Genomic DNA, 26,704 nt, shown 5'->3' on the forward strand with positions numbered 1-26,704 from the left:
AACTCTCTCTCTCTGGTCACTGCTGAAGCCATCACGTCGTGGAGAGCGGCAGGCCTCGAGCTCCTGGGTCAATCTAGATTTGAGTCACTGCTGCCATACGCAGAAATAGAGTAGAATCCCTTGGTTCTTTCGGTAGTCACGTAGAAAGAAAATAAATTAAATAATAGAATACGACGTTTCGATTGCAACACAAGCAGTCGTCATTAGGTAGAACTAAATGTGTTGTCTCTCTCTGCTTGTGTCTGTCTGTGTGTCTCCGTGTCCATGTTTTGTCTCTCTCTGCAAATCGAAACGTCGTGATATTTTTATTATATTTTTTTCTATCTACGTGGCTTTACCGAAAGACCCAAAAAAATTGAATTCCTGCAGTCACAAAATCTTTCAGTCAACCTTAACACCTCTTGTGTTTTTGTCAGAAAGGGTGCTACCTATTCTTGTTCCATAATTTTGATGCTGGCATCAAGAGTATACACAACACATGAGATAGATATCTGAAACTATATATATTAAAAACTAGTTTAAAACGATGTTTCTTTGCTTCTGATAGAACAAACGGCTGGAAATGGTAGCTCGGCGGTCAATCAATATCAGATCAGAGAAGAACGGTGGCCTGTTATTCGGTGTTGAGGGGTCCAACTGGCCCCAATATTTCCACAAAATGAGGGAAGCTGTTGCCAACATAAAAAACTCCAGACAGAACCATCCCGCACCTCCGATGAGCAGGAATTGGCTACGTACGGTGTGAAAAAAGTTCAAGATACGTACATACATCCGAGGTCGTGGCGGGTTTCTTTCCTCATTCCTGTTGCTCGATGTCCCCCTGTACCGTTCCCGTGCTGCTGTAATGTGCACTAATGAGGGTGCTATTGGCACATAAAATAAAGACGGATTGATTGACATCTCGAGCGAGAGATTTAATCGTGGCAATGGGAACGAAGCAAAAGCTTCAAAATCTGGAGGTCAATGGGCCATGTACGCATCGAAACGCATGACACGAGTGCACGAGCATTTAAAATGGTTTATTACATTATTAAGTGCGTATGAAAAAAAATGCAAAAAAAAACAAAAGCAGATAAGCAGCCACACTTGTGGATAAGTTAACACAAAAGAACGGTACATTTATTCAAGTCTGTAGCACATCGGGACACTTTGAAACTGCTCACTGTGAAACTTGCCCACATAAATATATGTATGCAGGTATGCATGTATTATGTATACATGTGTCATATCATGATGCAATGGTACCAAAGCGAGCACAACACAACCGAAACACCGAGGGAGCACTCAAAGAAACCTTCAGGGGAACGCAGATCACCACACGCACCACTACTCGGGATTTATTTATTTTTGTTTATCCTAATACGTACTGTAGATTACATCCAAGCAAGGGATTTTATGAGTAGGATGCAGTACAGTTTTATAGAGTGGGACGAGGAATGTTCATCAGGTTACGTGATATTCACAGGGAGCCCACGATTCGTAACTGAAAAGGAAACTATGGTGACACTGTCTTCAGAAAGGTTGAAATGACATTCGGTGAAAACTAAAACCCAAAGAGTTGTATCATTGTCTAGTTTGTTCATACAAACTGCTGCTTTTACAAACTAGAAATTATACTTTGCTAACTTTCAAGTTTACCTCCTTCACAATCACAGAATATTCATCAAAATTATATTATAAGTTGTGCATTGAAATAAAAATCATTAAAACTTGCTTACGAAAAACAACAACTCACCTTAATGAAAATGAGTTTGACACCTTTCATGGCGTCACCCATATATGTTGCGTGAAGAAATAAATGCATTTATTAATCGATATACTTTTAAAACAAATGTGGCGATTCATCATGTGGGCTCCCCATCATATGTTCTCAAACAATTAAATATCAACTTGTACTTTCAATGCACCAAGAAATGCAAACAAATGCGCCTCTTCCTATGTCAATATACCACTACAACACACTGCACTTGATTTATTCTGTAAAGCCTATCCGTGGGAGCATACACATGACATCCCTGTGCAAGTACACATGAGGCTACTTTCTAGGTATAAGCACCAGCATTTGCATGGTTCACAACCACACTAAAATAACAATACAGTTTCTTCTTTTTTATATATATAGATATAAAATAAAAAATAAAATGCTTAAGGGAAAAAAGAAAAGAAAATTGTATTGTTAAATAAAAAGATTAAATAAAACACATTACAGCAATTTTTATTTTGTAGAAAAATTGTTTTAGCACCAAACGTTGGCTCTGCCCCTGGGTGTGGCATGGCTGAGTCTGTCCCATAAGTTTCCTGTTTAACAGTAAGAGGAACACATATTGCAGAGGAAGGTTGCAAAGCACCAAGATGTATAAAAAATCACGAGTTTGCTGGAAAACATGGTCACTGCTGTACCCGAACATATTGACCTCATTCAGTGAGCGACTCTTAAGCAGGTCTTTGCTGGCGTGCCAATGTTTGTCTCAGACTGTCACCTCCGACCTCACGGCCACTTGCGGAGACAAATTGTTCGCCGTTTGCCACAGACGAGTGCAGTTATTGAGTCTGTGTTTGCTGTTACATGCTCTGCTGTTTGCTTCTGTTGAGTAAACTCATGTTATGGTAGCCAGGATTGTCAGTTTTGCACCACATTGCAATACACAGTAAACGTGCTTCTTGCAATAACATAGACCACTGAACATAGACCTAGCACTCAGTAGCACCGTGTTTAGGACGCTATGTGTATACACTTGCCTACCGAAGGTATTTAGACTGTGACCGATATAGCTGTTGGGATGGTAGTCCAAACGCTTTTGGCAGGTCGGCATATACACACGTACGACAATTATGTGCCTACAGTGTTGCGTTCGGGGCTTCTGTTTTGCGTGCGTGCGTGCGAACGCGTGTGTTGTGCGTGTGTCGTGCACACAGGGCACTGCAATCACCGCCTAGAGTGACCACGTCGCCAAAAAACGTCGAACCGAGCTGCCACTTGAGAGCGATTCGTGCTTTTTTTTTGTTTTGACAAATGCCCAGAAGGCTTTGTGTATCGTACAAAAAAAAATATGGACAAAAACGTAAAGCACCATCTCCCCCCCCCCTGGTTTAAAACGACAACAAAAACAGACAGGAGTGTGAAACATCAGCCTCGTGTGGATGTTGACACCAAATAACAAAAAAGAAACCCCTCTGTTGTAATCATTACGTAATTGAATATTATTATTATTGTGACAGTTTATTTCTCTTTTTTCTGCGTTTTCACGCAAGCGGTCAGGATGACTAAAAACATTTTGCCACAGCCCGGAGTGGCATCTTATGGTGACCTCAGAGAGCAGCAGCCTGCGATGTTCTGTTCTGATATACTGTCCTCAGCTAGGCAGAGTTGAAGGCATAGGGAAGGCATCTTCAGTGGTGACATTTAGTACAGTATATAGTTATCGCGATCAAAACGACTTCACGCTCTCTCTCTCTCTCTCTTTGTTGTGCAACTGTCCGCAAATACTGAAAACAGCGTATTTATTGCATCTTTGTAGAAAAGATACCAATAACGTCCAGAAAATAAAACAGAATCGGGACGCTTTTATTCGTGCGCCTTGTGATTTCTTTTCTCTTAAATCGACATCACCACTCGTGTGAGGTGAGAAAAACAAAACCGGAGCGATATCATAGTTAATGTTTTCAATCATCCTTGTTGAGAGCACCTTTTCAATATATATGTACAGTAGATTTGAAGGTTGTAGAGATAAATCATCACAGAGGTATTTAATATTGTGCTAGGACTGGATTTAGAGAGACCCCTGATGCATTTTGCTCTAACTTCTGCCTGGCGAAGGTTCAACTTGGCCAATAATTGGGGTAAATGACACAGTGCAAAAGTATATCTGCATTAAAAAAAATCTTCATTGGTTGCAGTTATATTGTTACACTATAAAAAAATTAATGAAACAAAAAGCCCAAGCCACCTTTTTGTGACTGGCAATAAATTACACGTTTATCATATTTTATAATATATTTACTATTAACTCTTCGTTCCGATTAAACGTATCCCTCCTTTTAACTGCTATAGCAACACAAAGAAAATATAGTCCCCCCAAAAAAAATGCTCACGGATGCCTATTTTTTGTACATGGAGAGTTACATGGCACACTGGGTAATTATACGAGATTTTCATCGGACAGGCGAGTAAGTTTATGTGATCCCAAATACTTTAGCGGATATTTAGATAATCTCACCCATTGACTTACCCGGTTGTGGTACGTTTTGATTGTTTGCATTATTTTTGCATTTTTTTGTTTGACCAAACTGCTTGGGTCCATTCAAATCCTTGCACGTGCAAAAGAAGGTTGCGGTGAGCGGCAGTATTCTGTTTGCATGCTACCAAGAAAGATACTCGCTCAAGATCGGTTTTACCTTCCTACAGCTAAAAAGTAGAATTCAAGTGTATTCAGGATATTTAAAAGATAATGCATTTTATAGGTAAGTAAAAGCTTATGTTTGTGAAGGTTACCCTCAGACTTCACGTGAATCCTATAAAACAATTTAAAAATGTGCCCACATCAATCAAGTTTGAAACAACTGCCATATAACTTTAGTTAGATTTTTTGCATAGAAGATAGTAACAATTTGCTATTTTTTACGTCTTGAAAAGCACTTCTGCATTCGTATTTATAAATATCAAAATAATCGCACAAAATCTGTTTTAGGTGATGAGTTAAAACAACGAAATTGTGTACATTTTAATTTGTGCAATACTTTCTAAATATGTTTCAGGACAATATCTGATTGTGCAATTTATGGAATTTTTTTTAGTAATTTATAAAAAATTCATTGATCTGCTCGTGGACGTTTGTGCGGATCGGGATTATATTTTTTACATTGATCATTGAAGAATAAACTGACTAAGAATAATATGAATTTAAGACCGGTAAAAAATACCTGTAACTCAAACAAGGTATTGAGATATAGGGAAAAAAACTAGTTTTTTTTGTATCTACCGCCTTTCCTTTACCAACTAATATCCACAAATCTGTATTTTAGCTTGCGCCTTTCGCAAAAAAACACTAATCCGCGAGGAAATGTATCAACTAGTTTTTTTTGCGTCTCGTAGACGTAGTTTCCGCAGACACGTGAGCGAAACATTACGGCACATTGCCCGTTCCGCACGAGCTTTCTGGCATCGTTTCGAAGTTCATCGCCTCATTACTGGCCGTGCGTTGGAGATGCGGTAAAGTGACGCTCTATGAATGTCGGGTGGGGGGGGGGGTTTGTTTTTTTCCTCTGGAGAGTGAAAAAAATCTCCCCCGTGGCAGTGTACAAAAAATAGACAACAAAAATCACAACACTGACAAAAAAAAAAACCCCAAAGGCTGATTGCCAATTTGGATGTTTTTCCCCCAGCATTTTCTCCCGCAAAAGCATCATAACCTCTCTAAATCCAGCCCCCCATATGTGGTGAGTGTATTATAACGTCCTCTGCATTTTGTACCTGAAATACTGTGTAAAACCACCTGAAAGTCAGCTGTGTCAATACAGGCTCAACTTCACCCACAGTAAGGCTCAGATGGTTTTGGAGTCCTCAACTTTGTATTAGTTTCACCTTTTTTTTACTTTTTCGTTTTTTTTCAACAACAGGCATTAAAGTGTGGAAAATTGCACTGCCGCTAGCCAATGAGAAGACATACGCGCGGTCTGTTCGCCCCGCAGCCAACAATGAGCCCAATGCTGCCTTAAATTGCCCAGGACAATCCCCTCGACCCGGTCGCATTCTTCAAGAAGAGCCTTTGCTTTGGCTGCTCAAGTGTGAAACTCACCACGCCCGAGTTTCGGAGGCAGGGGTCGTTGCCGGCAGAATCTGTGGACATGTAGGTGGTACAGCCCTTTGTATAGATGCACGATGAACTTCATTCGCACCGTGCGTAGCCAACGGTGCTAATTGGAGGTGCGGATTTTATTAATATTTGTTAATCTACTGCTGGATAAGGGCCTCCCCTCGTCGTGTGAGTTGTGGAGGTTGTTCCGACTATACTTCACCGCGCTGTCCAGTGCCGGTTAGTGAAGGCAGGGAGCGTAGAATTAAGAGTACAACAATTGATTTTTGCTGCATTGGGTTCATATGGACATAACGATGCCAAACACCAAAACTCTCTTGAAGCATGTTTAAAAACGACTGTGGATTAAAAATAAATAATTTTACCATTACGTTTTACGGTTGTGCCTATGTAAAATACAATTCGTGTATGTCCATAACTTTTGAAAAACCATGATTCTTAAGCCCACGTTCATGCAATTTGATTTAAATGTCACAATAGGTCCCACAATAGGTCCCATGCCCACAAGCATTTCAAGAGTTAGGATTTGTTTACAATCTGAGATGAGACATGGCCTTTGTCCCGGTTGGCCAGAAACACCCCGACACTGCAGGTAAAGGCGACAGGTAGTTTACACAGAATGCCAATCAGGTTCCGCTTGTTTGAGCATGTCTCTGGACGTTGCTTTGCTTGCGCCATCGGTGCTTGCTCCAGTGTGGCCCGGCCGAGCGAGGACATTGTCTGCGGGTAGTTACTGAGGTGTCTGGAAGCTGCACAGGGAAATGTCTGGGTTTACTGGGGCAGACGAAGCGAACAGACCCTCGAGTAACGGACGCGAACAACACAACGCTGAATTACAAAGAAGAAGAAGAAGAAAAAAAAACCCTTTGAAATGAACACGTAAAGTAATAATACGTGACAACACTGCCGATGGCAAGAAGGGTTCGGACAGTGGTGTCAACAGCTGGTACTCGATAGAGGTACAGTGGATCTATGTTTAAACCTTACATTTCTTGCCAAATAAACCAACTTTCTTCATATTTTCATTATAAATTCATTCGACTTAAAATTGTATTCACACGATTAAATAAGCGGTTTAAAAAAATGATTAAAAAATAAAAACGTTTGTTTTGTTTCTTAAAACAGACCTGTTATTTCATAGGAAGCAGTTACTCAGTTTAAATCCAGCAGAAAAAAATGTAAGATTACATAGGCTCCCCTGTACTGTAGAGACTTTGTATTAAATTCTTTCTAAGCTATTAAAATTACAACACATTTAAAAGAGGAAATGTGCTGCACCTTGAGAATCGGGATTCCACGACGGGAACACCTCAGGACACCTGTGAAGAGGCCTAGCAGCAACTTCCTATGCAGTACTTGACAGCATAGGCCTGGTCGAAATTCATTCGGACCTTGGCCTAGCGATGAAAAACATCTTTACCGTGTAGCTCAAATAAGAACAATGTAAAACAATTTATATAACTGCGGCACCATTCACGCAGACTTGCACGCAATCCCAAGCAAAGGTCACCTAAGCTTTGCGTAGGCCGGCCTCATCATGATAGTACTGTACTTAGTAAAATTTTGTTTTGTTTTTTTTTTTCATCTTAAGTTTTGCCTCTTCACCTAAACGCTATACCACTGGCCATTACCGGTGCAGCGTGCGCGCCTCTTTTAGGCGTTTTCTTAGTGCAGGCTCGTGTGCTGCGTCTTTGCGCGATTGTGTTTGCGGCGGCCCCTGGCGCAGCGCGGCGGAGGCCTAAACGCAGGAGAAGTAGTCCTTCAGCGGGGAGAAGAGGTGGCGGATGACCGGCACACTCCACGAGCGGCCCAGCAGTCGCTGACGGGCGAGCCGGCTCATGTTCGAGACATCCGTATAGTGCACTGGAAAGCCGAATATCCTACAGGGCACACCCAGCAAGAGCGGACAAGGAGCATGAAACAATGTGGTATGCAGGAGGCCGTGGGTTCGATCCCAACCGTGACGATGCCTGTATATTTGGAGTTTGCGTGTTCTCCCCGTGGTCGCGTGGATTTTTCTCTGGGTCCTTCGGTTTTTCCCTCCACATTTAGAATCAACATAATGCGTTCAGAGTATTAGGCTGTTATATATATGTACATGATAAGCCACTTCATTGGGCTATTATTTGTGGCCAGGTTGCTTCTGAAAAAGAGCCATATAGCTTCGTGGGCCTTACCTGGTAAAATTAAAAATTTATATTAAAAAAGTTTCGTTTTAATGCGACACCACAGTGGAATCTGTATTTACGAGGCATTTACATGCGACTGCATCTCAAGATGCTGGACAAATTGGGGGAAAACATGCTTGTCTCGGCAGTTTTAAGAAGGGGGGGGGGTGGATTTCAGTATTTTTGTTAGAGCAGAGAAAGAGTGCTCAAGTGCTACAGGCCAAAAATAAGTTTTAGATAATGTGTTGGTAAAAGTACAAATTAAGACCATCCATAGAGATGGGAATATTGGTTTTACACACTAGCCTGAGCTCATTATTCATAGAAAAATTACGTTTGGCCTAGTGTACTCAAATTCTAAGTCAAGCTCTGGACCTCACCTAAGGTCAACTAAACCAAACATGAGCAACAGGAGCTAAAGGTGACGCAGATGGAAAGAAACAACAATGGCTGTTTGTGGCGCAAACCAATAACCTCTTTTTGGACCCAGTCACGAAACAAAATATCTGAGCATGCCCAACCTCTTTGGTATTTTAGCGATTCAAACAGCTGTGGCTTTCGCTATCTTTCTCTTGACGTTAATGAGGTAATTCATGAGCTGGATCCTCTTTACTAGCGTTTAGCTTTAATCGGCTTTGCAAAGTAAACTCACCGCTCCATTTCTGTGCTCCAGAGAACGTCCTCCTTTCCGTTCATCACGACGGGCAGCAGCTGGTCCTTGCCCTGTTTGATGGAGTTGGACTTTGTGGTGATGGTCCGCACTTTGCTGAACTGCGCGGTGGAGAGAGCGGGTGTCACAGGATGGAGATGTCAGCACTTTGAAAACCCTTTGAAAATACCTAAAGCAAGTTTTGCTTCCCATATTATAAAGCAACGATTTGTCATATTAACGAGGAATACTTTTTTTGTGAAAGTTCTCTTTATGGGTCCACAAGTCATTTTGGGTACTCATTATGTAAAGGACATGTACCTGGATCTGCATACCATGCCAAAGGCAAGCAAGTTGCTTTAAGAGTTAACAGATTCAAAACAATAGAATTTGAGACGTAGTATCTTCCGACTGTTCAGGCAGTTTTAATGACCCATCAATTTTGTGCTATCATATTTCCAACGAAAAGCACCTGATTACCAGGACTGATAGAATGCACAGTACATGAAATTAACTTTCCCACTCGAATTGCGAGAGAAAGATGTTTTTTTTTTAATTGGGCAGCACCAATTACCTGGCTTGAAATTCATCATTTGAGAGGATAAGCCACTGAATGTGCTGGCAACCTTATCAAGCAAAGAGCACGGGTAATTATCAAGATTCCATGAAGACATTTGACCTTATGTTAGTGGATCTTGAGGCCAATTGGGCATTCAAAGGCACGTGATTAGCAAGAGCATGCAAACCCCTGATGCCACGATTCAAATGCACCCTGTGCCGTTATATTTTTAAGCACATTTAAAGTGCTCATCGAGAGTGGGAATGAATATCACCGAATGCAAAAATAAAAAATAAAACGAGCGGATTTTCTTGTTCAGGTGGGGGAGGAAGATGAGGAGAAAGCGGGGCCTCTCCCAGCGCAGTACCTTGGCAGTTCGCCCGTGCTCCAAGCAGTCCTGCAGCTCAGACAGGTCCGATCCCAGTGGCCTTTAAAACACACACAAGATAAAGACCCACCGTATAGCCTTAACAGACTGTTGGGGGCTAGTGCTGTTTGCGAGCACCTATGAAGACCGGCATGGCACACAAGGAGATAGGTGGCCAGCACCTCGCCTGGCCACCTCTGTCTCCCTAGTGGCGATGTTTACACACCGCACGAGGTATTCATTTGAGGCTGACTCGACCTAGGGGAGTCCCAGGACTGATTCAGATAATCGTCACTGGTGTTGAACGTCAGCGCGAATCGAACCCGGGTCAACGGGTTTGTAGCGCAGCGTGCTAACCACTGCACTACCACTCTCTACTGGAATGTAAGCAATTTTAAAACGCACACAACTGCACTATACTATACTACTTTTATTTCACCAGGTAAGGCCCACTGAACCATACAGCTTTTTTCAGAAGCGACCTGACCACCAATGATAGCTCAATTAAGTGACATCATGTGGAAATTTATAGCAGCCAAATACTCGAAGCACGCATTTCTTAACGTGGAGGGAAAAACCGGAGGACCAGGAGAAAAATCCACGCCACCACAGGGAGAACATGCAAACTCCAAATAGACAGGCGTCAGGGTCAGAATAGATCCCACGACCTCCGGCATACCAGGCGAGGGAGTTAACATCTCGCCATCATGGCGCCCCCAACAACAAACACGCACGGCTTCAAGAAAACGCATTGACAGTTCTGACACGTTCATCGTGATCCTAAGTTATTTGGGGGATGCAGTGGTTGCCTTTTGTGATCTCGGTCGGCCGTGTTGAGCGGTGCTGCTTCAGTGCTGCTGCAGCTCCGACCCGGAGGTCTGGGTGATGCAACGCGGCTGCGTGTGCAACGCATCTTGTGGCCATTACTTCACCTACTGCGACTCGTGCACGTGTATAACACGTGTATAACACGTGTTATACACGTGTATAACACGTGTTATACACTTGTATAACACGGATAATAACGGTTGAATTATACCAGCCATTCCTGGAAAGCATCTTGCAGGAAAGCACCTTGTTGACACGGCAGCAGTTTGCCCCCACAATTATTTTCCAGATTTATTTAAATGACGACATCAATCATTTTGGCTGAAAATAACCACCTTTAAGATCACGGCTAATATCAAGCTACGTTTGTCGAAACTTATTTTAAACCGCCGCACCATTTTGAGCGAATCGGTTATCATTTGAAAGCTTTACTAAATATATTTTACGCAGTCGAGATTGACATTTTTATTAAAATTACCGTTATCTTGATAATCGGGCTTATTGGCCCTGGAGCTGCTTATCAGCTCTACCAACAACCAAGTGCTATAGGAGCTAGGTAGAAAAAAATAATGCACTTGAAAGGCATACATTTTTATGTATATCTTTTGAAACTGTTCCATTGAAATTTTGACTTAAAACTGTCGTGACTGCAGGAATTCATATTCTTTGGTTCTTTCGGTACAGTCACGGTAGATGGAAAATGTTAAAATAAATAAAAGAAGGAATTAATTTAAAAAACCCAAAACCTCACACGACGCTCCTCTTCTCCCCGCCTGATGACGACCGCTTGTGTCGCGATCGAAGCGTCATGAGGTTTTTTGTTTTTTTAAATGATTTTTTATTTTTGTATTATTTTCATTTTATTACTTTCCATCTACGTGACTTTACCGAAAGAACCAAATAATACTGTTAAATTTGTTTAAGCACTAATCTTTCGATGAAAACATCTTAATCTATGTGCTTCCATATTCTCGGATTGCTCAGCATGGTATGATGCAGCAGCAGAAGTGAGGGAGTATAAAAACTCAACTCAATGTTATTGTTATTAGCCTCTCCAACCTACGTTGTTTCATTATTGCGCTGGACAATGTATGCTTGTGTCACAGCAACACAAATGTTATCGTTTTTATCGTAGAATTTCAATTCATCAAAATACATCAAATGAAACTCATTAATTCTCCGTGGAATAAATAATGTTAGCTTGACCACTGAATCTCAATGGGCTGTCCACCAATCTCTTATAACCACGCTCATCTGCCAAGTCTATATTTATCTACACAGACAAGAGTCTCTCAGACAAACTCATGCAGGGAGAGTACCCAGTACACACGCAATGTTGGGCCAACGTTGGCACGTGGCAGGGATCGTTGGCCCAACGTTCCATGTTCACTGGGCGTCACAACACAACCGCTGACCTGTTCATGCCCGGCAGGTTCCCCCAAAAATAGCGAGCGCGGTGAGCTGCCGACACATCCTTGGCATCAATCATCACAGGGTTACACTGCAACGGGAAGAAAAAGGAGCAAGTGGGCATTATTACGAAATATTTATCATCATTAGTACCATTACGTTATTCCATATTGTTCCATTTGTATGCGAGTCTTAAGCTACTAAAGACAATCCACTGACATTTAATAGTTATGCTGAAATTTGTCTGCTTCAGAGAGCAATGTTTGTTGTATGACTACAGTCAAAACGCAACATTTTTAATTCTCAAAGCTGGAATGTATCCAATGTAGGCATAGACCTAAACTAAATATACTCATAATAATAATGTAAATTTATAAAGCGCCCTTAAAATGGTTCTCAAGGTGCTAAATGGTTTTGTTGTGGTGAAGCCATTAGAGCATCAACTCACTCTGCTTTTAATATCTGGAATAATCACAGGTGGCAGGCTGGCTTCAAACCCAGGATTCCAGGGCATGTCGGCTCCGCGCTCTGACCTCTGAACCCGCAGACACCTACCACCCTCCCCCCACATTAACCATTCAATGTCCCCGTTCCGTACCTCCAGGAAACGCGAGATGTCACGCTTATCGTTGACGCCCATGGCGGCCACGTTCTCAAAGAGCCAGAAGAAGGGACGGTCCTCCCCCTCCTTGGGCTTGGCCTCATGCAGGAGGCGGTAGAACTCGAAGAACAATCGCCCCGTGCCTTCTGCACGCGAGTGCACACACGCACAGGCACACACGCGACGCACACGCAACGCACACGCACATGCAACGCGAGCAAGCGCGTCCGCGTCAGCGCGCGCGCGCGCGCGGCCGGCTCGACGGGCAGCCCACCGAGAAGAGGAAAACGTAGCGACCTGGGATCTTGCGGAGGGCCCAACACCCGGCCGCCTACCTGGCTTAACCTGCCCTAGCGGCCGCTGATGTCCATTGCTGGCGCGGACCGACACACGGCGCAGGTTCGGCTTCCTGTTGTTCATCAAAAAAATCCCTATCGCCGAACGTGCACGACATCCCGCTTGACACCGCTACTTAGCTATCCACTCACAATTACATTTTCCGCTATGCCGGTTCGAACTCCTGGCACGGCAGTTCAAACAAGGATGGAAGTTTTTTTTTTAATCCAACCCCCGCCCCCCCCCCCCCCCCCCCCCATGCTTCTGTCCACCCAGCAGCAGCAGCAGCATAGCAGGACACGCCAGAGTTAATCGATCGGTGGGCAACGTGGATAAGCATGGAAGAGTAGGCCAATATAGCCTCTAAACAGGCTCTGTAGAGTTCCCTCTAGTGCAGATCTGCCACCAGCAGGAGGTTGAGTTAGTAATTGCATGGCTGAACGTGTATCTGTTACTTTTCCCTTTCAATCAGAAAGGATTTGTATATAGACGAAGTTAATTAGTAGCAATGTGGCGATCAGGGATGGGACAGAGCGATGGGAACGTTTACAATACGTGCATCAGGTAATTCATGTCAGCATTGTATTTAATGGGCTCATGTGACCTCTGCTGCCACCAGGGGTCGCTACTTTTACAAGGGGACGATAAAAGATTATTTAATTGCATCGTGGCTCTGAATCGTGAGAATTCAACGATTCACACTTGAGAGGGGATTCATCACAACCCTATGATATCACGAGCAAGGTAGGCAGTAAGATAAGCATTAATTGTAAACATTAAAATTGTTAACTTGTATTAAAAAATAAACTAGAATGCACCGCAACATGAAATATAAGCGTAAAACGCACATTATTAAATCTAGCATTGTTGAATGTAAGTTTGTAAAACAATTCCAATTTAGGATTTTCATGGCGCTGGCTTTTGGCGGTGCTGACTTCAGGAAGGTGCTGTGCACGTGCATTATTAAAGAGTTAGCGAGAGAGCGCTTGCCTGGCCTGCTCGCGCCTGCAACTCAACCGTGATGACGATACACCTCGGCACGAGGCCAGAAACCTCCCTGCCTGCCTCGCTGCTGACATCAACGTTCCCATGGCTCCCTTCTCAAGGGGAGGCCCAGTCTGCTGACCAAACTAATACACGGCGATAATAATATTATTAAACAATTAAATTAATCCTGTGCCTTTGTTAAAAAAAACACAAGCACACATTCTCTGTCACCTTACAATAAACACAGCTCCCCACCGTCAACGCTAATTTGATGCATGCTTTTACCAAACTTCCAAAAACATGACAGTGGTTTTTGCCCCCATTCACTGACCGCTGCATTCACGCTTGAAAATGAACTAGATAATGAAATCGTGGGCACGCGTGCTAGCTACTAGCACTTGCGCTGGAGCGCCCACCATACAAACCCTTCCTGGCAGGGTTGACGATGGACAGGTCGTTGCACGGGCTGCCTCCGATCACCAGGTCAAATGGCCCCCACTCCAGGATCTGCGAGAGAAGAGAGCCCACCGGGCTCAGCCGTTTATGCCACCGGACCTTGCGAGCCGAGCGCCCCACCGCGGTGTCTGGGCGCGGCGACCGCCCCCCCCCGGGCCCGGCGGCCGCCCCCCCGGGCCCGGCGGCCGCCCCCCCGGGCCCGACGGCTGTGTCCAGGGGGTGGCAAGTAGCAGTAATGGTGGCGGTAGTGCCGGGCTTTGGTTAAGCCCGCATGGCGAGCGTCGGGGGGGGGGATTACAGAGTGTTTACGCAACGGATTTGTCAAGTCTGCAATCACTGCGAGTTGGCAAAGCTGGGCGATTTGAAATATGGTCACGGTGCATCGTGTGGGTGGTTTTAATTTAACACTGTACAAAAACAGCAGGCCTTTGTAATGACTGGAGTTTTTTTTCCTTCTTCGTAAGGCTAGTAACAAAAGATGATTGTTCTTATAAAATTTAAAAAGATGGAGATCTTTCATTAGCATTTTGCCCTGGTATGGCACAGTAAGCATGCGTTATGTTATCAGCTAGCATTGTGGGATGGATCTGGAGCGAATTCGTCGCCTGTAGATGGGATGTCAAAGAAAATGTCGCTTTAAAAACAAGTGTAAGTCACCGTATTCTGGTGTCGTGCATAAACAACATAACGATAAGATACGGAAATTAACAAATAATACTTTCCAGTCCTTTCTCATATTACTGCTGGATGAAGGCCTCCCCCATTCAATGTCGGCTATGGGTGTTTTTTTTTTAATCATACTTCACCACACTGGTCACTGCGGGTTTATGAAGGGGCCGGTTCAGATATCACTAAATCATTGATGGTAGTCATGGCCGGGAAATGAACCCAATGGCCTCAGCACCATGGTACCACTCCCCCCCCCCCCCCGTTTTGTGGCTATCGAGCTCGCAGGCAGCGCTAACTCCACCGCGGCCATAAGCCGAAGGGGCCCAGGCGCTGGGCTTTGAAAAGGGGGGGGGGGGGAGGACGGGACAGAGACGAGCGCTTGCAGTTGTTTGGGGGCCCTGGCAGCGCCGGCCTCAGGCATGGACAGCGCAGGCGTGCGCAGAGGGCTTCGGTGCCACGTGGTGTTGGGACTCGGGAGGCGAGGGCAAGTGGGCAGCTGGGCGGCCGTTGGCTGTCGGGTGCGTGCACGTGAACTGCTCACGTGACACCAAGACGCCCGGTCCTACATCGCGAACGATCGTGCGCACGTGTGCATCGCACGCCGAGAGGTGAGCTGAGAGGGGACAGTCGTGGGACACAGGCATTCCCCGGTTCACTGCTTGCTCAGGGCCCACGTCAAGCGTTCTAGGCCAATGACTCCCCGATGGAAATGGTTCTATTACAAAAATGAAATGGTGGCGCTTAGCTCACACGGGCACCCATGGTTTCTGTGTAACAGAGGCTTTATACCTTTTTGACACCCTCCTGTCTGGGGAAAGGAAAGATTATTATTTTGTTGGACTGCCGCGAAATCAGTCTCAGGATATAACATACGTTTTCACGATTTCACTGTTACCTCGATATCAGTTTTCCACAACCGTGTAATTATATTTTGCATTTTAAATTGATTTTGTTCATTGCCGTATTTCCATAAGAAATAAAGATGACTTAAAAGTTAATTAACTGCAGTTGACGCAACGTAACGCCCGTCTACTAATCACCGCAACTTTACAATAAGGCACGCGCGCCATCAGGAACAATAAAATATTCAATTAACTACTTCAATAGTCCTGGCTTACTTTAAGCTCCGAAGTGGGAAAACCATATGAAACTTGAATTCCCGCGTGAAAAATTTCACGAACAATTTCCCATCAGGAATCAAGCTCTTTCTAAAAAAATAAAAAAACACTGCAAAACGAGCAACGACAACCGCGGTTTTAGCGATCTTCAGAGAAACGGGCGACGTGCCGCTCGGGCTGCCCCAGGTCATGCACCGTGCCGTCGCATCGCCGTATCGCGGCGATCCGGCGACTCTGGCGGTGGCCGCAAGCAAGGCCCACTCACGTGTTTGCGCGTCAGGTTGCGAATGTCGCCCACGTAGGTAATCTTGCCCTCGTGCCGCACGGTGCCCACCACGATTGAGTCCTCGCAGATCTCGGACGCCACGTAGCGCTCCAGCTTGATACCCAGGTCCTTGAGGACCAGGAGACCTAGCGGGGGACACGTGTGTGATGGTACGGGCAGCAGCTGAGGCCTAAAGTAAAAAAAATTAAGCTCTCAATTCTGCTATCGTGACCACGGGTTAGGAGGCCTTCATCCAGCATTGAATCGACAAAAGAGACATTAATTATTATTTGCGTGCTACCAGCGTCATGTCATGAGATGGCGTATCCATTGGGAACCGTCGCAGAGGAGTGCGTTACTCCACGTTAGAGAATGGGCCATGGAAGATGATATCACAGAGCTACAATTTCCCACGTGCCCCAATGCGGAGAAGTGTTTGGAGCTTGAACTTTTGTCAAATTAAGTGAATAACCAAATTTCATATCATGGTGGAGGGAAAGCAGGGGGTGGGTAGGGGTAGTTAAACAGTGAGTAGTTAAACAATGAGTAGTTAAAACGATGAAAAACTATTTTTCATTTTACCAAGTAAGGCCCACTGAGCTATAAAGCTATTTTTCAAAAGCGGCCTGGCCACAAATGATAGCTTAACGAAGTGGCTTACCATTACGTGGAATGTATAGCAGCCAAATACTCGAAACGCACGTTAAATCTCAATGTGGATGGAAAAACCGGAGGACCCGGAGAAAAATCCACGCGACCACGGGAAGAGTGAACATGCAAACTCCAAATATACAGCAGGCGTCAGGATCGGGATCGAACCCAGGACCTCCTGTATACCAGGCGAGGTAGTTAACATCTCGCTACCATGGCGCCCTAGTTAAACACGGAAGTACATCCGTGGTACGGGTGTGTGCTCGCTCGTCCGTCCGTCCGTCCGTCCGTCCGCACGCTCGCTCAGCAGCAACGGTGAAATCACACAGAGGCTGAGGAATGAGCAAAGCTGTGGCCGGTTAATGAATTAGGAAAAAGGGGGAAATTTAAACCGTAATGCAAAGCAATTGATTACCATCAGAGGTATGCACAAACATATATATATTAAATATAGCATGTTTAACAAATAAAGTGACGCTAAACTTTCCCGTGCACGGTATAATTTGGAGACAATGATTTCTAATTGCTTTGCATAGACACTCAGTATTTTATGGTTGTCAGACATATTTTGCAATAGATGCGGAAAATGTTTTATAGCTACTATTTTAATTATAATTGCCATTTATATGGCATTGAATACATCAGCTAATTACGCAGCTCATGCACACGTGCGAAGCAGATTTTTGCATTGCGAGGTCATAATATGTGGCAATGGCTTGGGGAGGCCTTCATCCACCAGTGGATTGATCATGGTTGATGATCGCGTCAAATAGTACTTCACTCATTGATTCCTCCCCTGATGTGAAGCAGACGGTTTGCTTCGTCTCATTTATACTGCGCCCAGCCACCCACGCGGCACGTCAACACACTTCCTTGCCACAGTCCCTTTTCCCAAGTTGCTCTCATCAATACAAGTATTCGCTCTTATCTATGGCAACTTTAAGAGCACTGTTTTTGTTGCTGGTCGCTTGGTATTATGGGCCTGTGGACCTCTGCGCGGCAAGCATCTGGAGACAATGCACAGGGCATAAAGACAAAGATCCCCCGTATAACCTTAACAGACTGTTGGGGCAAGTGCAGTTAGCGAGCATCTATAAAGGCTGGCACCGCACACAAGGGGGTGGGTGGCCAGCACCACGCCCGGCCGCCTTTGTCTCCACAGTGGTGATGTTTACACACCACACCAGGTACTCATTTGAGGCTGAGTCGACCCAGGGGAGGCCCAGAACCAGTTCAGATAATCGTCACTGGTGTTGGTCGTGTTTCGTAGCGCAGGGCAGGCATATGAACACAAACAACACACACGTAGGAATAAAGCCAAAGCACCTGTAGCGATTCCGTCGAACAGGGAGAGGACGCGGATGGCCTTGCGCTGGGAGGTGAGGATTGGCGGGTAAATCTTTGGGATGGGCTGCAAAACCCAACAACAAGCGTACGGTGAGCATTCCATCCAGTCGCTCATGGGGCGAACAGCATGCACTGCATAAAGCTACCACGTTTGTGGCAGGCCCATCCAGGACACACGGGGAGCGTGGGAACGAATCCGTGAGCTGCACCCACTTCTACATGGCCACACCCACTCGGCCACTAGCCCCGCCCATGCAGTTGAGCGGCCTCCTCCTCGCTCAATCTGACGTTGGCTCCAGCTACTCCTCTGCCAATTGCGCCCGCTAGCCAGGTAACCCCGCCCCACTACTCAGGTAACCCCCGCCCACTACCCAGGTAGCCCCGCCCACTACTCAGGTAACACAACCCAGGAAACCCCGCCCACTACTCCGGCAGCCCCGCCCTTTGCCCGCGTCATGAGGGCGTTAGATTTAAATACCGGGATAGCCTTTCCAAAACCACTGGCACCGGCCCTGGCAAGCCAGGATGTTTGGTGGCTCTTCGAAGCGCGCTGTGCACGGAGATTGACGAGCGGAATTCACGCGACATGTGCCACACGCGCGGACCATGCCCCTCTGTGACACGAGGTCTTTTAGCTGCCTCTCATTTGCAATTTGGGTTAGGGTTGGAATGTCTATTCCAAAAAAAATCCAATATATATTTTTTGCAATTTACATTTAATAACAAAAATATATTTGGATACATATTGGTCATTTTACACAAGATCTATGCCAACATAGAGCGCACAAAATAAGATCGTTGTGAAATCATCACAATTTGAAATTGGTACGAAATAACAAAAAATCATGTAAAACGTCACACGTTAATGTCACATAAACACATATATTCAGGGGCATGGCGGTGCATTGATGAGTGCAGTGCGCTTCGAGCTCAAGTTCAATTCACAGCCATGGTGAGCAATATCTAAACTAGTCTGTGACCTCTGCTTTCACCAATCCGCACTGTCAATGTCGTGAATCATGATCTAACAACCCCCACGACAAACGAGGTATGGGGATGCCTTCATCCAGCAGTGGATTGACAAAGGGCTGTAAAGTGTAACAATTAGTTACTGAATGTGGCTCAGAAGAACACAAACAGAACTTACTGAGACAATGACGAAGGTGTATCTCATTTAATCTTTATTTGAAAATTAAAATTGCATAACCAATATTTTTTACTTGAAACATTTCATCTGCGGGGTATTGATTCCATGGTGAGCGAATCATTGCGACTTATCGCGAGTGAAACGCATTCCTTCGGGACCGTGGTTGCCCACGTGGTCACGGGGTGGCAGAACGTGAGCACACCGTTAAGCATGCGTTGTACCCGCTGTCTGCATGCACACGCATCCCGGTAAAGCATAAACGTCGGGGCCGGAGTTTTTTCCAACAGTGTCAAACACATATTCTTGGTTCTCTCGGTAAAGTCACGTAGAAGGGAAACAATAAAAAAATAAAAATATATAAAACAATAAAATTCTCACGACGTTTCGACTGCAACACAAGCAATCATCATCAGGTGTGAAAACCAACTTTGGCACGTTCACTGGAATGTGGCCGAGTGTGTCGCAGCGGCAGAGCTCACAACCTCCAATCGGAAGGGGACGCTCAGTTTAACGCCGGGTCGGAGTGGGATGACTCTCAGCCCATCATCCCTGCACGTTCAATAAAAAAAATCGAGTACCGCTCTGCGCGCAACTGAACCGCGTTTGTCTCGTGAAAACGATCATCCCCGCCGCCGACTCGGGGTTGTCGCTCCGCGCTCAATGAAAGCACGAGACCCCTCGGCCTCGTTTTCCGGCTCCTACGGACACGCGTGATGCTACGCTAGGGCGTGCGCGTGCGCGAGTGTGCGTGAGAGCGCGTGCGCGATCGCGTGTGTTCACGTGCGTTTGCGCTGCCACTGACGTATTCCTGGCTGTGCGCGTTGGTAAAGAGGTTCTGCAGCTTGCTGGCCCAGTCGTCGCGGCGCCTGAGCATGCCATGCGCCCCCTTGGGCCGGCACATGAAGCAACTCCACGGCTCCTCGGCGATGGCCGACTTGGCCGCGCCCACGCTCACCAGCATCTCCACGCACTCGACACAGAAGCACCTGCGCCGTGCGACACCGCGCACACAAAGGCAAAGGTCCACCCCGATAGCCTTTAATAGACCGTTGGGGCAAGTGCTGTTAGCGAGTAGCACCCGTGAAGGCCGGTACGCCACACAAGGGGGTGGGGTGGCCAGCACCGTGCCGGGCCACCTTTGTCTCCCTAGTAGCGATGTTTGCACACCACAAGCAGGTACTCACTCCAGCCACTAGAGGCCACTGTAGTCACTGCGATGTAAATACAAATGCCGATTGTCAAGTCAAATTATAACCATTGCACCCCTAATGCTCAATATTACCCCTGCGTGTTGAGCCAGTTTTGTGTTAGGGCAGTACTCACTCATTGGGCCAGAGAAGATTGAAAACGAATTTCTTGAGAACCGCTTTTTTGTGCTTAATTTGTTGTCCTTCCCCCACACCTCCAATTAGCACGGTTGGCTATGTACGGTGCGAAAGAAGTTCAACGTACATAGAAGGGGAGGCGGTGAGGGGGAGGGCGCAGGGGTATCAGTTTCTCGCAAGCCTCATCTCCGAGGGCGCCTCAATGAGGGCAGCTTCCCCAAACGCCGGAACACGGCGGGCGGAAGCGACGCGGAAGCACGGCGGGTGCCATCGACGACCCCCACCTGCAACAGTTGCTGTTGCCACACATGAGCACCTCGCCGCCGCCGTAGCAGACGGAGCAGTAGGCTTGGTAGCCGTCGTCGTCGTATTGAAAGGCACACTCCATGAAGGTGCTCTGTGGAAAAAACGAAGGGAGAGAATGCGCGGGGGGGGGGGCGATCACCCACCGGAGAAATGTTTGCGGAGACTCGTCTCCGAGTCTCAGAGTTGCTCGTTCAACACGCCCCGGATGACTGCCCAAAGCAAGGGTCTCTCTAGGCAGCTGGGGTCACGGTCCTGTTTGACCTCAACTCTGGCTCATTTATTTGCTTTTGCGCGGTGAAGAAAGACCATTGCCTGAAACGTCGTCAATAATGTCTTTTTGTTTTGTTTTAAAGACGATGTGGTATTGACGAACGTGTTGCGTTTTTTTGTTTAACCAAAATAATTGTACGCGAGCGTGGTACACCAGCAACATTGTCTACATACCGTACACGTAAAAGCAACACCGCTTTACAAATATCACAACAAATGTGTACGACACGCCAAACGCGCAATTGCGAGGCTACTGTCGGAAGCACCACGTCTTCAAGTGTATTTTTTGTCGAACCAGGTGAGATCTCGAGAGACCAGGACAGAGGCTTGTGCGCACGAGTGAGATACGCGAGGATCATCACAATGACAAAGTCAAAGCACGAAAGAAAAAAAGCACAGCGATGGAAGCAGCAAGAACAAATCCGGCGCGGTGATCGCGACGATGCCGCTCGGCTCGAAGCGCGCGCGGTCTCACCTTGCACGGCTGGCACATTCCGCCCTCAAACAGCGGATGGTGGGTGATCACGTCAAGGCTGCCGCACGCGATGCACACATCTGGCAACGACGCAGAGTCACAGTTACGGACGCCTAGCGCCGTGCCATCGCACATCGGTCTCCTTAAAGGGTACACGTCACAGCAGAGCTGAAAAATATCGCGCGCGGACGAGCGGCTTTGGCACCGGGGTCGCGACGAAGTGGTCGGCCGACGTGCTTTTCTCAAAACCGGGCGCGCGTGAAACCGTCGATAACTAATTCTCAAAACTTTCCGACCGCGGCTGTCACACGCCCGTTGCGCTGCAGTGGCAGAGAGGCACGGAGCTCCACTCTGCTCTTACCTTCGATGTTTCTGTTTTTCCGCCGGACTTCGTAAATGTGTTGGTCTGCAACGAGATGGGAGGGAGGGCGCGTTACCCAGGGCGGAACGAGCGGGCACGAGGCGGGAAGCCGCTGAGCTGTTCTACGCGGTGGGGCCTCGGCACCGATGGGGAAACTTCACCTGCTATAGCTGCGCTTATTCAGAACTCGCTGCTCACTTGCGTGCATGCCTGTGTCGGTGAGTGTGCACAGCATATGCATGCGTACAGTCGGTAGCGTCGTGGTTAGCGAGCTGCGCTACGAATCCCGGCGACCCGAGTTCGAGACCAACATCAGTGACAATTATCTGAACCGGTCGCGGGCATCTTCTGGGTCGACTCAGCCTCAAATTAGTACCTGGTGCGGTGTGTACACATCGTCACTGGGGAGATAAAGGCGCCCGGGCATGGTGCGGCCCATCTACCCCTCGTGTGCTGTTCCAGCATTCATAGGTGTTCGCTAAAAACACTTGCCCAAACAGTCTGCTAAGGCTATAAAGGCGATCTTTGTACAGTTGTGTGTGAGCATTCATATCGCACTAGGAACCCGGCAGCCTGAGTTCACTTCCCAGCCACGGCCAGCGTCAAAGTGTCATCCGCACCGGTTCTGGGCCTCCCATAGGTCGACGCGGCCGTAAACAAATTCCCGATGTGGCGACGCTGGCCACGCCAGCCCGTCGTGCACCACGCTCGTCCTTAACAACTCACCAACCCAGCGGCCGTGCACGGCTCCGCAGGGGATCTCCGTCCCCGCATATCATGCGTGCGTGTACGTGCATGCGTGCGCGTGATTTGTGCGCGTGCGGCAAAAACCGCCCACGCACCCCGCAGGCCGGCCAGCTTGATCTGCTTGGCTTTGATGGGCGGCGGTTTGGCCTTCTTGGGCAGCAGTGGGCGCTTGCGGTCCACGTACACGTAGGAGTCCACGAGCTTGCGCTTGAGCAGCGGGGGGCCCTCCATGGGCAGACGCATCGGGCAGTGGCTCTGCCGCCCTGGGGCAAAACGACAACACTCGCCCGGTTGGGGTTCACCGCCGTCTGGTGACGTGTGCTGCCCGTGGCCAATTACTTTTCCTACCAGTCCATACGATGACTCCGACCCACGTGTGTTCTTTAATCCACCCGTTCCTCTCTTTTGTCTCTCAGTGTTAATTCCAAGCACACGCATCTCCAAATGACCCGATGGCTCAACTCCAGAGCGGGTTGCTCCCAATCAGAAGGTTCTGAGTTCAAATCCTGGTTGGGGGTTGACCCAACCCCCATCATCCGTCCCAGGTCAATAAAAGAGCTACCACTTTGTGGGGAAGACAACAGTGGTTGTCATCTGGATAGGTTTGTGGAATTTGCACCACTGGTTCTGGGGGCTTTAAATAGAAGATGAGCACCCATGTCTCAAAAAATGTAATCAGCTCTCTATGCATGGGTGCTCGTACTCCGCCGGGACATGATGGTCGTCGTGAAGTCTCCCGACTGCTGCTGCCTGCCCCCCCTGCCCCCCCCCCCGACCCGACCCCCCTCCACCCCACCCCCCTTCCAGGCCTCTGCTCTGACCTTCGCGCGGCACCGTGCCCCATAAATCATTCACGGCGCCGGGAGAGACGGAAATAAAAATAGAGGCAAGATTAGCGCGTGAACACGCTTGAAGCTGACGTGGCTATTTCAATTTTTGTTTTCAAAATGAGAATGTATTTACCCGTCATTTATATATACATATATATGATATGCCCAGGCAAATATAAAACAGCTATTTTTAAGCTCCATGGATATGGACGTCACATCGCGTAAATGTGCATAAATACATGTACATAAATACATGTACATAAATACATGTACATAAATACATGTACACAAATACATGTACATAAACACATGTACATAAACACGTGTACATAAACACATGTACATAAATATATGTACATAAATACACGTACATAAATACACGTACATAAATACACGTACATAAATACACGTACATAAATACATGTACATAAATACATGTACATAAATACATGTACATAAATAAATGTACATAAATACATGTACATAAATACATGTACATAAATACATGTACACAAATACATGTACATAAACACGTGTACATAAACACGTGTACATAAACACATGTACATAAATACATGTACATAAATACACGTACATAAATACACGTACATAAATACACGTACATAAATACATGTACATAAATACATGTACATAAATACATGTACATAAATACATGTACACAAATACATGTACACAAAGGCATGTACATAAACACATGTACATAAATACATGTACATAAATACATGTACATAAATACATGTACATAAATAAATGTACATAAATACACGTACATAAATACACGTACGTAAATACATGTACATAAATACGAATCGCGTACGTGTACGTGGACAAATGTTTTCCGATTCCGACGGAGCGGCCCGGCGCGGAGGCTCACCGACGCACGGCGTTGGCGACGGCTCCCCCGAGGGCGGCTCCAGGCCCTTGGCCCCCTTGGGGGGGAAGCCGCCCAGCGCCCACTCCATCAGCGGCTTGAGGCGCTCCTCCAACAGAGCCGCGAAGTCGCCCTCGTTGTGATCCATATCGCCCTCCGGCAGCTGCGGGAGCTGCTTGCCGGCCCGGCGGCTCGCGACCTGCCCCGGAGAGCGGGCGGGGGCGGTCAAAGCGGGGGCGGCCCGCGGCGCGTTTTGCCCGTACGTACCGTGTGCGCTGTGCACGTGCGTGCGTTTTCTGCCCGCCCCCCCCCCCCCCACCGCGCATTAAATGCCATCGAATTCACTGCATGCTGTCGTCGCGACGCGTGGCTCCCGCACGCGTGACGAGCGTTCGCTCACCTGCAGCGCCTCGTAGATGGCCTTGCGGTAAATGAGCTGCTTGGCGTACGTTGGCTGGTGGAAGTTCTCTTCAAACTTACTGAAGAGGGAAAGTTTTTCCACAGGCACCTGTGGGCAAGCGAAGGGAGGGTGGGCACGCCCCGGTTACTTCTTCAATTGTTTCAAAGCAGACATCACCATAAGCAACAGTAATGGCGATCATCAGTCATCATCAGCACTTTGCCACCCGCTCTGCATGAGACAATAATGCTCGTTGCACAATAGTGAATCTGATCATCTGAGAGTTGAATTCTCATATCTGTAATTTAGCCAAATTGAGTGCAGAAGCAACATTTTATGGGATGGGTTTTTTACTGACTCAATCAACTCGCTACACTTCAGAATGTCGTTTCATTACTGGTGGCTGCCTGGATTCGAAACAAGGATCTCCGTGGTGCCAGCTCAGCGCTCTGACCTCTGAGTTTATCAAGCCGGACATTCGCTGTGGTCGGGCTGAGACCACCAACCCTCGTGAGGCCGTTTTGATCAACCACAGGCGGCAGGCTGGATTTGACCCGAGGATCCCGGATGTGCCAGCTCAGCGCTCTGACTTTCGAGCGAAGCGGCCTCTTCTACGCCGACTTATCGTATTGAGACCACCAACTCCGCGGGCATCACCGCCGCCGCCACGGCAGGCGCTCCCCTCACCAGTGAGAACTTGCCGTCGCCGTACCACTTGACCCAGCGCGTGCCCTCCGTGAAGTACCAGTAGTACTGCTCGGCCTCCTCCCAGGACACGACGCGGCCCGGCCACCACGAGAAGCCCCGGATCTTCCCCCACACGAGCTCCCCGATCCGGAACCCGTAGCCATCCTGCCGGAACAGCCTGCCGTGAGCAACGGTCGGGAAACGCGTGGAGGGGGAGGGCAGGATAGAAATTGCCCTCCCCCTACCGCCCCGCTTCCTCCCATCCCTCTGTCCCTGCTTGGCAGACGCGTATAATATGATAACAACGCAGGTTTTGGCCTAGGGGACCCCCTGATGGCAGCTTGGCCCTGTGTGGCACTAGGTGAATACAGCACCAGGCTGCGAGTGGGCATGGGTCTGCCAGGAGTGGGTGAATGTTGCGATTGGGGAGGGAAAACGAAAGACTTTAGCCCCTCACTTTGAAAAACAAAAATTCCATTTAGACAGGGGAGCTGGTTAAAATTGCTCAAATTTAACAGCAAAAAAGTCTATTATTATTAACACATATACTCGTACCATTACAATAAAATTAAATGTGCTTTAGCAACGTAACGTGCTGCTCTATATCTGTGTACAGTGTTAATCCACTGCTGGATGAAGACCGCCTTACACCGCGTCAGTCATGGGAGTTGTTTGACCATACTTCACCACATTAATCAGCAGTGTGGGTTGGAGAAGGCATGGTCGTCAAGGACCGGCTCAGATGTCACTCACCACTGATGTTAGCCGCGGCCGGGAATTGAACTCGGGTTACTGGGTTCGTAATGCAATGCGCTAGGCACACACCATCGCTTCCTCTCCGCGTGTGTGTGTTAGTACTATATCATGGGGAGCGGTAGTGTAGTAGCGGTTAGCGCTACGCTGCGCTATGAACCTGGCGACCCGGGTTCGATTCCCGCTCACGGCCAACACCAGTGACGATTATCTGAACCGGTCCTGGGCCTCCCCTAGGTCGACTCAGCCTCAAATGAGTACCTGGTGCGGTGTGTAAACATTGCCCC

The 26,704-nt window shown here is 47.2% G+C and overlaps 1 protein-coding gene across 8 annotated transcripts in view; it reads right to left on the reverse strand.

Moving 5' to 3' along the window:
* Positions 1 to 1,000: 1,000 nt before the first annotated feature.
* The window catches only part of LOC116957638 (DNA (cytosine-5)-methyltransferase 3A), a 122,540-nt gene continuing 96,836 nt past the window's right edge, over positions 1,001 to 26,704 (reverse strand). For 3 of the 8 annotated variants that reach the window (XM_076053223.1, XM_076053205.1, XM_076053211.1), the window contains exons 8-23: positions 25,665 to 25,829; positions 24,978 to 25,085; positions 24,581 to 24,776; positions 22,951 to 23,118; positions 22,109 to 22,153; positions 21,748 to 21,827; positions 20,981 to 21,093; positions 20,156 to 20,357; positions 18,204 to 18,288; positions 16,227 to 16,372; positions 14,135 to 14,225; positions 12,393 to 12,541; positions 11,800 to 11,885; positions 9,557 to 9,617; positions 8,634 to 8,752; positions 1,001 to 7,693 (exon numbers count right to left, since the gene is read on the reverse strand). In XM_076053223.1, the coding sequence (XP_075909338.1) occupies positions 7,552 to 7,693; positions 8,634 to 8,752; positions 9,557 to 9,617; positions 11,800 to 11,885; positions 12,393 to 12,541; positions 14,135 to 14,225; positions 16,227 to 16,372; positions 18,204 to 18,288; positions 20,156 to 20,357; positions 20,981 to 21,093; positions 21,748 to 21,827; positions 22,109 to 22,153; positions 22,951 to 23,118; positions 24,581 to 24,776; positions 24,978 to 25,085; positions 25,665 to 25,829 (1,956 nt within the window). In that variant the 3' untranslated portion in view covers positions 1,001 to 7,551. The remainder of the gene's footprint in view (positions 7,694 to 8,633; positions 8,753 to 9,556; positions 9,618 to 11,799; positions 11,886 to 12,392; positions 12,542 to 14,134; positions 14,226 to 16,226; positions 16,373 to 18,203; positions 18,289 to 20,155; positions 20,358 to 20,980; positions 21,094 to 21,747; positions 21,828 to 22,108; positions 22,154 to 22,950; positions 23,119 to 24,580; positions 24,777 to 24,977; positions 25,086 to 25,664; positions 25,830 to 26,704) is intronic. The other 5 variants (XM_076053242.1, XM_076053239.1, XM_076053235.1 and 2 more) reach the window with 5 other exon arrangements.

The sequence above is a fragment of the Petromyzon marinus genome, chromosome 3, assembly GCF_048934315.1.
Source record: "Petromyzon marinus isolate PM22_M1 ecotype Great Lakes invasive population chromosome 3, UKy_Petmar_22M1.pri1.0, whole genome shotgun sequence".
In the NCBI taxonomy this organism is placed as follows: Eukaryota; Metazoa; Chordata; class Hyperoartia; order Petromyzontiformes; family Petromyzontidae; genus Petromyzon; species Petromyzon marinus.